The 9410-nt window shown below is 37.5% G+C and overlaps 1 protein-coding gene across 1 annotated transcript in view; it reads left to right on the forward strand.

The window, feature by feature from the left end:
• Positions 1-3723, forward strand: part of LOC148645528 (CD82 antigen-like) — a 29289-nt gene extending 25566 nt beyond the window's left edge. The window contains exons 7-9 of the mRNA XM_088611027.1: positions 71-244; positions 766-849; positions 1435-3723. Coding sequence (XP_088467153.1) covers positions 71-244; positions 766-849; positions 1435-1512 — 336 coding nt within the window. The 3' untranslated portion in view covers positions 1513-3723. The remainder of the gene's footprint in view (positions 1-70; positions 245-765; positions 850-1434) is intronic.
• Positions 3724-9410: the final 5687 nt, after the last annotated feature.

The following is a 9410-nucleotide window of genomic DNA, read 5'->3' on the forward strand; positions in this document are numbered from 1 at the left end:
TCTGTAGTGGGACTCATAGCATTGTGTTAATAGAAAAGGTGTCAGTCATCCTTCCTGCTCTTGTTTCTAGATTCACTGCTGTGGCTGGAGTGGCCCAGGGAACTGGACAGAGAACCCGGTGCTTAAGAACAACTCCAAATCCGAGTATCCCTGCTCTTGTGCCAACCTGACCGCTGTCAATTCCTCTGTACCAAACAATGGCTTCTGTCAGAGTGAATCCAAGCAGTGGCCGGTCTACACCGTGGTAAGGCCGAGTTTCGACACACTGATGTAAAATTAGTCGCACGGCCTTCTCTCCATCTCTCTGCAGCTTCCAGTTGAAGGCTGGGACTATCCTTCTTCAGCCTGGATTCACCCAAAGCCTGTTATCTTTTCTGTGAAAGCAGGTTAAAATTTCCATGTAATTAAAAGCATGGTCAACAACAATAATGGCTTAGTTGGATTTGGATTAGTTATTACTCTGTATTATACAGCAAATGCAGTAGGTTAAGTCTCAAAGTGACAGATATTCTACTATATTTCTCTATGTACTTCACAAGAACACTGAAATTCCTGCCAACACTTTCTTGTAGCGAAATGAAGAAAAAGACACTTAGAACCCTGCAGGTTCAGGGCCCTTTCTTTCTGAAATATTTGAAAACTGGTTTGCAACAATACCCAGAAGGTAGTTTGTTATTGTTGCATTCAGAGATGGTGCTATGATTGGAAAGAGTGTTTTCTTGCTGCTCAGGGTGATCATCATTTTTCCTGCTCTCATTCTTTCAGGGATGTGCTTCAAGTGTGGAGAATTGGATCCTCAGTAACTCTGGAGTTATTCTTGGAGTCTGCATCGGAGTGGCAGTCATTGAGGTTTTTAACTTTTTTATAATCTACAATCAGAATATCTCTTAACTGTTTTGTCACTCCTACAGGGAGTAAGCCCGCCTTGAAGTTCTTCCAGAGCACGTATTGGTAGTACTGGAAATGTTTATACCTGACCAGCTGTCCCAATGTTGCCATAATTTCATAATTTCTCCCTTCTCTCGTTACACTGTAGTCCTCAAGATTCAGAGTGCTGCAGGTTTTCTAGCTCTCTGTGAATTATAAACGTCTCTGTCCCCAGGAGAACAATTAAACTGATCCAATTAAAATTTAACTGAACCATTTTGTCCTTTCTTAGTTTTAATCTGTTGATGATTTCCAGTACCCAAAGGCCAGAGTTGTCTTTAAAAAAAACCCACACATTTTATGAATGTATCAACCATTTTTGTCAGTTAATTTCAACATTCAATTATGAAATCTGAATATTTTTTTAATTGCATTCCATTTTTAGTTAAGTTTAAAATAGATTTTAGTCAGTAGCTTTGTTTTATGATTTGTTTCTCTCACAGAGATGCTTGTTCAGCAGGTTTTGCTTGATTTGACACACTTTTTTGCATTGTTTTTACTGTGCAGCTGCTGGGGATGATCCTATCCATATGCCTTTGCAAGAGCATACACCAGGAAGACTACACTAAAGTGCCCAAGTACTGAATCCTTTTCTGCAGAAGAAAAACACTCAGCACCTTCCTGTGCCAATCCAAAAGCAGGCAGTATGGGCAAATGAGAGACATTGTGCAATCCAGTTACAATTAGAAAAGTGGAAATCTACTCTTTCTCTTTCTCTCCCAAGTCACGCTGAAGGTTTAATCCATGTGGGATAACATCATGCTGTTTCTGTCTCTTTTAGGGTTTCCGGAAATGTATATACTTTTTTTACATGCTCTTAATTTTTGGAGCGTTCTTTGCTAAAACATTAGAATATGCCTATTCCTAAAATATGGTTATTCAAGTAATTTAAGACAGAGAAGGGATAAGTTATTTAGCCAATTAATTTCTTCTGTTCCCAAAAGCTACATGTATAGATGTGTTTTTTTACTTTTTTTAAGCACTTCATATCTTTTTTTTCCTTAAGAGCACTTTAGTAAATGTTTTATGCTGTTGATCAGTGACACAAAGACTGGTCAAGGCAGTATACACAATAGCAGATTCTATATAGTCAAAACATGAGTGAGGAAGGGCTGTTATTAAGCCAGATGGGAGGCAGGTGTTGACACAGTACAAAGTGCAGGTGGGAGCCTGTGAGTGACATTATTGGTCTGAATATTAATTCATTTCTCTCACACACTGAACAAGATTAGAAAGAATTGAGTTATCATTTGAGTTATCAATCATTATTAATAACTTTCAATCACCATCAATAATTTTATGTAATATAGTGCCTTTGAAAGCAATCATTTTTTAAAGCAAACTTAATTTTTCCATTCAATTACTTTGCAAGCTGCAAATTGATTTGGAAATTACCTCAATACCCAAAATACAGTAGCAACAGATAAGATTTTTTTCTTACCTGCAAAAGTTTCTACTTTTTGACAAATCTTTCTAACTCTCAAAAGGTTAGGTTGCTGTGTTCACAGTACAGCTCAGGCTTTGATGCAGTGCATATGTTGTCAGTCCACTTCTGAATTCTTAAGGATTTCACAATACCCTTCTTTTATTAACTCAGTACTGTCATCTGCTTTAAATTTTAAGCCTTGATTTTGAAAATCCCCATGGTTTGGCCTGGTCTGATTGGTCTTTGTACCATTAGTGTATGGTAAATTAGTTTTGCATGATGTCTTTTTATTTGTATTTTTGTGTATGTATATATTTCTGCAGTTAAGAATTAATGAGTGCCTGATTTGCAGTTTATGGCTTAGCATTTTATATGAAAGGATAGTTGCCAATTTCCTCTGTAATAAAATAATACAATTTTATTTCTGTGACATGTTTACATGTGAAATATGAAGAGTTATTGGAGGAAGAATTAGCAATATTTGACATCAGATATTTACTTTAGACACACCACATGTGCATGTCACTCTTAAAGTATGCTGTGAGTTGATACTATCTCATTTAAAAGTAGGTATGTGGGTTTTTGTTGTCCTTGTGCAAAGTTTTGCATGGCTAAAGTGTGCCCTTAGGCTCTAGCTGATATAGGGCTCAAGTTATCCGTCTTTGACCTTAAATAAACAGACGATTAAGCAAGGGTTAGTATTTTAAAGTTTTGAGATGTGTTACACTATACCAGATGCTGTTTACTGTATTATCCAGTGTACTCATGTCATCTTCCAATTACAACTTTTAATGTACTGTGCTTCTTTAAAGACATTTAATAGTGTTTTTTGTTGCAAATGCAAATGTTACTTAAAGACATCTGAAGATTCTCATTTTATGATGATTAAAATGTCAGGTACTGTTTTAATGTGCGTGACACTGCTTTAGGATTTCTTGTTGTGTGGTCAAGTGTTAACATTCCACACTTTAACTGTTCTTTAAAAGACATATTCAAGCACATTCAACAGCAGAGAAGCTTTGGGCTTGATCTTGTACAAAAGGACACCCATTGGGGTAATAACGTAACAGCTGGGTTTCTGAAGGTTTCTTGTAAAGTGAGTGGTTCTGATCCAGAGACGAAAATGTATTTAAAAGTAGATGAAGGCTCTTGCTCCTTTCCTTTTGTTTTTTCTGAGAAAACATCCATGGTTATTTTTTAAGTTTTATTGCAGATAGGTATTCTTGTTTTATTTTTTATATCTAAGGAATAGATATCAGTTTCTAGACATGCTGTAACTGAAAGAAAATGATAGGGATCCTTATGAAAATTGAAATGTGCATTTCTGTTCAGAAAGTCAAGCCAGTAAAATAAAGTGAACTCACCCCAGATCTTTGACTTCAGAGTGATAGAATTGTGTGTTTGTTCACACTGATGTGAAAACCAGATTTATTTGTTTTTTGTGTTTAATTTTTCATTTGTTGTCAAAACAGAATAGATTGTAATTGCTCTAACAATTTTAAATATTTTTTATATGATCAGAATGAACATTTGTTTTGGCTCCAAACAATTTCAAACTATTGAACATTGATATTCCATTAAGCCCAGTCTTCTTTTATGTTCCTTTATGTGTTGTACAGTATTGAAATCTAAAAGCGTAAAGCAACCCGTGGAACCATATTATTTCACCAGAGGGCGCCAGTGAAGTGTCAGATGGAATTTTGGAACTAATGGAAGCATACTAATGAAATATAATTTAACATTATTTGCATGAGTTATGAACGGTGTTAAATACTGTATATTCTATTTAGTTGATCCCAGCTTCTGACTTCCCTTTTTTGCTCATAGATCAAGTGATCTTTCTTTAACACCACTATAATAAAGGTTACGTTCAAAATATAGGCACTCATGCTTACTAAAGTGTGGTTCCCTCTAGAGGGTGGTTATTGAAAGGTATCTAAAAGTGAGTAGGTGAGGATTTCCATATGTACCTTTCTGACAGCAGATTCTATAACAAAGACAGCAGGCGCTCTTCGCCTTGCACAGTGGGTGACAGCCTGGTGGGGGCAGTATTGAGCTGTGCTCTGAATCAGCTTATGTCTGGTGGTGATGTCAGTGGCTGCCTGAACCATAAACTCTCTGCAGTGGTGTGTAAGCTGTCAACCATGGGAAACGGGAGTGGGCCACCTTTTTACACTCAGATTCTGACTGCTTGCTCCTTGTCAGATCCTAGTAAATAAAGAGAAATTGTGTTGGACTGGTATTTTGCTGAGGACAGGAGACAAAGCCAGAGATGTATGGGAAATGTCAATAACACAATTACACACCATTTTTTATACTTCTTAATATTGATTCCTTGTATTTATATAGAGAGTGTCATCTCGAAGCATGTCACAAATGGAACAGAACCTACTCCCCCTGCATCTGAGGTGCATCTCCCCCCATGGTGGTGAGTGGCAGCCATTCTTCACCAGCAGGGGACTGGAGGAGGGGAGGGGGAGGAGTAAAAATGACTTCACCTATTCACTCAGCCAGAATACAGTGGTTAACCCCCCTGCTCTTTCAAAAACTACCGTGAGATTTTTAATGATGGAGTAGTCAGAACCTCAGTTTATGATCTCGGCTTAAGAATGGCACCTTCTAGCACACAGTGGCCTCAGTACACTGACCCCAGGAAGAGGAAATTGATTACACAGATTTTGGCTGTGTATATCTCCCCCTTTTGCCAACCAATGATGACTACTATCCTTCAGTTCACTGGAGTTTACATTAATTCATATGTTCTGACAATGCAGCTTGGTAACAGTATGCAATTTTTTCCTTTATGACAGCTGTGATATAATTTTCTTTTTCATTAAATATATTGTGCTCTGCAGAAATCAACTCATTTTGTTGCTGACAGTTTAAAATGCAACCTGATGGCCTGTCAAGATCATGTCAGTGAAACCTGGATCAGAAGCCCTTTCCTGAGGGCGAGAGGCAGAAAATCAATGTAAATCACAAATGTAGGTAGTTGCCTGACCTCTGCTATTGCCAGCCCTTGGTAGATAATCAAACATCAGTTCCAGTGGGGACTGGTAACCAGCTTTTGGTTATTAAATGTAAAAATAACTAGGCATTAAAGAGAATGTGCTAGACCAGGGTTGAGGATAGGTCTCAATATGGGTGCTTCAGATTAAGAGTATGGATGTGATGAGCAGTACGATGTGAATGCAACATTGAGAGATTTGGAAACTAAATACATTCCAAGTCAACTTCAGGATTGTTACAGTAGAGTGGGTTTCTGACATTAGGACTGTTACTGGAAATGGAATGAACAGCAGTCCACACGTGAGCAAACACTTCACTTAGGGGCCCTGTGACAGGCTAGTCTTTTACACATCACGTGGATCGTTAATAGACTGATGTGGTCATTGCGAGGAGGATGTAGTTACATTTGGATTTGACACTGAAAGAGTGTGGGTTTCTACTCCATCCACAGATCTGTTCTTTAAAATTTGATAAGGAAGTTCACCTAGAAGGTCAGAGGTCACAGCAGTGGTATCCTGTTCACATATTCAGAAGTGCTCCTCGTGAGGACCTTACCTTCTACAACAATAGGAGCTCCAGCTTCCACCTTCCTGCTTTCTCCCTGCTGGGATCCGACGTCCACTACCCACATATCCTGTTTGGAGACACGCAAACCCCCTGTTTGGAAGCTGCTAACGCCCACACCAGAGACCTGAAACTCACATGAATGAAAACAAAAACATGCTCAGTGGCACAGCTGGACTATGGATTTGAGCTGAAGATAATGCTCAAATCTCTACCTGGAAGTCAAGAGTGTGTAAGCACACTTAAAACCCAAAATCTACCAGTGCTTGTCTTGCTTACAACAGTTTACAGAAAGCATTATCTCATGTGAAAAGGCACTATATATATTGGGCTGTTGATTTTGCAAATGTACCTAACACTTTCTTGCAAGGAGACATTTTCACTTCTGTAGGTACTGTATAATTCTGCAATTCCCAGACCTCTGCCTCATCCTTCTTCTGAAGTCAAGGGAAGGGAAAGAACTTTGGCAACCCAGTAAAATCAATTGAATTTCATTTTGTTTTAATTTAAACAGCAAGCCTTACTCATCCTGTCATGGACAGGCAGAGGTAATTTTAGAAGAACGAACATCCTATTCTTTTAAAATATCATGTTCTAAATATCCTAGTCATCAAGTAAGAAGAAGATGTAATCATTGTGTTAGGTCAGGAGCTGGGAACATTGTTTACACATAAGCATTTCTCTGAAGGTTTCTGGCATCTTGGGAAACTTACTTCTGAAATACTGTGCTCCATTGTGACCCAGCTATAGGAATGTACTTAAAAATGAGTCATTGTTAATCAGTCACACACCAGCCTTTTTTAATGTGATCTTTGGGGAATTCTCTTTATCATACTTGCCTTGATGTTTTGCTTTGTACATCACAGCAAAATCTAGAAGAAGGAGGTGAAGGACTTCCAGCACAGCCAGCATAGCTAGGGGTACTGAGCAAACACTTGGTCAGCATAGCCAACTACTGTAGCTGTTCTGCTGAGAGGTAACTATAAGTCTTCGTGTATCAACTGAAAGCCAAAAAGTGACCTTTAGGTGATACAACAGCTGTCTTTAGTCTTCGCTGTAGTACCAAATTTTCCCCAGATTTTTACAGTTGGAGTACAGCTAAATCACTTTGAAGTTTCAAAAGCAATATTTATGTGAATAAAAAGTAGCCAATCTTTTTCACAGCTAAGCTACTACAGTAGCTGTAACAGGTGCAGTAACTAGTATTCACTATAATCAAATAAGTATGAATCGCATAGAACTCAACAACAGTTTTAATTAATACATTGTACAATATACATAAATGTGCAAGATTTATATCTCAATGATGATGAATGGTTATGAATACAAATACAGCTTTTGTGAATTTAAGGCGATAATTGCACAAGTATATTCTACCACTGTACATGCAAAATATTAATGAACGTTGTTCAATGTGAACTTGGAATGTTTTTCAAATTCACATTTCACCTAATTATTCAATAACTGTAACCAATTATGACAGTCATTATAATTATTAAATCCTGAAGAACTACATATAACATGCTGAAGAGAAAGAATTAGAACCTGAGTAAAAGAGTAAAAGTAATCAAATATCTTTAAAAAATATGAAAATGGAAATAGTAGGAACACTTGGCATTTCAAGGGATTTTGTTCATTGAATAATTTTTAAAATGTTAGAAATACAAGTCAAGCTCTCCATAGTTGTGCTAGGGGGGCTTTTAACTACATAAAATAATCTGAAGGTTCTGGAATTAGCCTATGTGACAAATAAAGACACTTTTAAAATACTGAAAAGCTGCAATGACACAGATCATGTCAAAAACAACTATTTAAACAATACTTTAAGATAAACCAAAAAGTCTCTTAGAGAAAAGCTTTGAAAAGCAGCATGACAGTGTTAAGATTGGTCTTCCATTAATCTTAGAAGCAGGTTGTCTCCGTAAATCTTTGAAATCACATTGAGTTCTATGTTTTGCATCGATGCCTGGAATCTTGTTGCTCATTGTACCTGAAGCAGTGTGGGTTTTTTTCAATAGACAGTAAATCAATTTTACCCTTGTTTTTACAGACCTTTTGTTAATCTAGTCTTTACTCTTTGAAAGTCAGGATCTGTCAGGCGGTCGATAAGTTGCTGCAGATCATGGATGAAGGAAAAATAACTTTACCTAGGCTTTGTCAAATAAGAAGAATTAGAAACCGAATCCCTACTAGCTTTGGTTAATACAGTGTCACTTTAAGGAGGCGGGAATATTACAACTGAAAACTGTAATTAAACATCACCTACTTTTCTAAACTGTTTATTATAATAGGCTTTACAAACACTGTTAATAACATCTGTAGACCTGGTTCTCAGCTTTGGTCCATGTGTCTGCTAGTTTTTATTGCAACCTTTTATCACTCATATAGAGTGCATATGGAATAATTTATTAAAATTAAGGCGTCAATGCAATACCATATTATCTTTTACCTACTTCCACTGTTTGTGAAGTGTGTAAGCTGGCTGTGGGTATAATTAAGATGGCTAGTGGACCCATTGTGAATTATGCATGTTACTGCATCTACTGTACTTCCTGAAGAAATGCTGGTTTATCTAATCAGGCAGCTGTTCTATATCCTCCACATTTCTTTCAAAAATTAACATCACCCTGAAGTCTGGGTCAGTCCCCACACTAATGGTTCTCTGTTCCTTGATATTACAGTGAAATGAGTAGCTGTGTTGCACTCAGGCTCAGTAGTACAGAAGCAGTACATATTGTTCAGGGTGCCAACACAATTGACAGATATTTGGCTCTTGATAAAGTCAGTACAATGTTGCTGGGGAAAACCACAGCTGACAAGATGCAGCAGAAACCCGTGACCAGATATAAAAGAGTTGAGCTCTGCTTTTTTCTGTGAAGAGTCTTCCTAGGCTATTGTGTTACTGCTATAGGCTGTGTTTTAATGACCTAGACTGTAGTAAATCCAATTCCTTCCTTAAAAATGAGTGTTAATCTATTCAGTAGGGCTGGTAAGGGAAGTTGGGAGTGAGGATATTATCCCCTGAGCTGTTAATTACCTTCTTTCTTTCCTGTTGTTTGTTGCTTAAAATATTTAATTATTTGAAATTTCTCAATCTTTTAAACTATTCAGAACCACCACTGTATAAATGATTAAAATAGGTGTCTGGCAACTGAGCACATTCACACAAGTCATTGCTGGCTTGAGATCTGCCATGCACACCATTGCTCATCTACAGCTGATGCACAGAAAACGTTCAGCTCATTCAGCTCTTAGAATCTGGCTTTCAGGCTTGTCTTGTCTTCAGCCGAGCTGTGACAGAATGCTCTGTCAATTGCTCCCTACAGCTTTCCCACACACAACTACATGCACTTCACCACTAGGCTCTTCATTAAATATACAAACTTTTAATTTAATTTAATTGATCTCACCACTAACGTTTACCTCTTTCTATCTAGTGATGTTTGTTTTATGGGAGCACATGAAATGAATCATTCCCTTGTTG

This window comes from Lepisosteus platostomus, chromosome 18 (assembly GCF_059453375.1).
Source record: "Lepisosteus platostomus isolate fLepPlt1 chromosome 18, fLepPlt1.hap1, whole genome shotgun sequence".
NCBI classification, from domain to species: domain Eukaryota; kingdom Metazoa; phylum Chordata; class Actinopteri; order Semionotiformes; family Lepisosteidae; genus Lepisosteus; species Lepisosteus platostomus.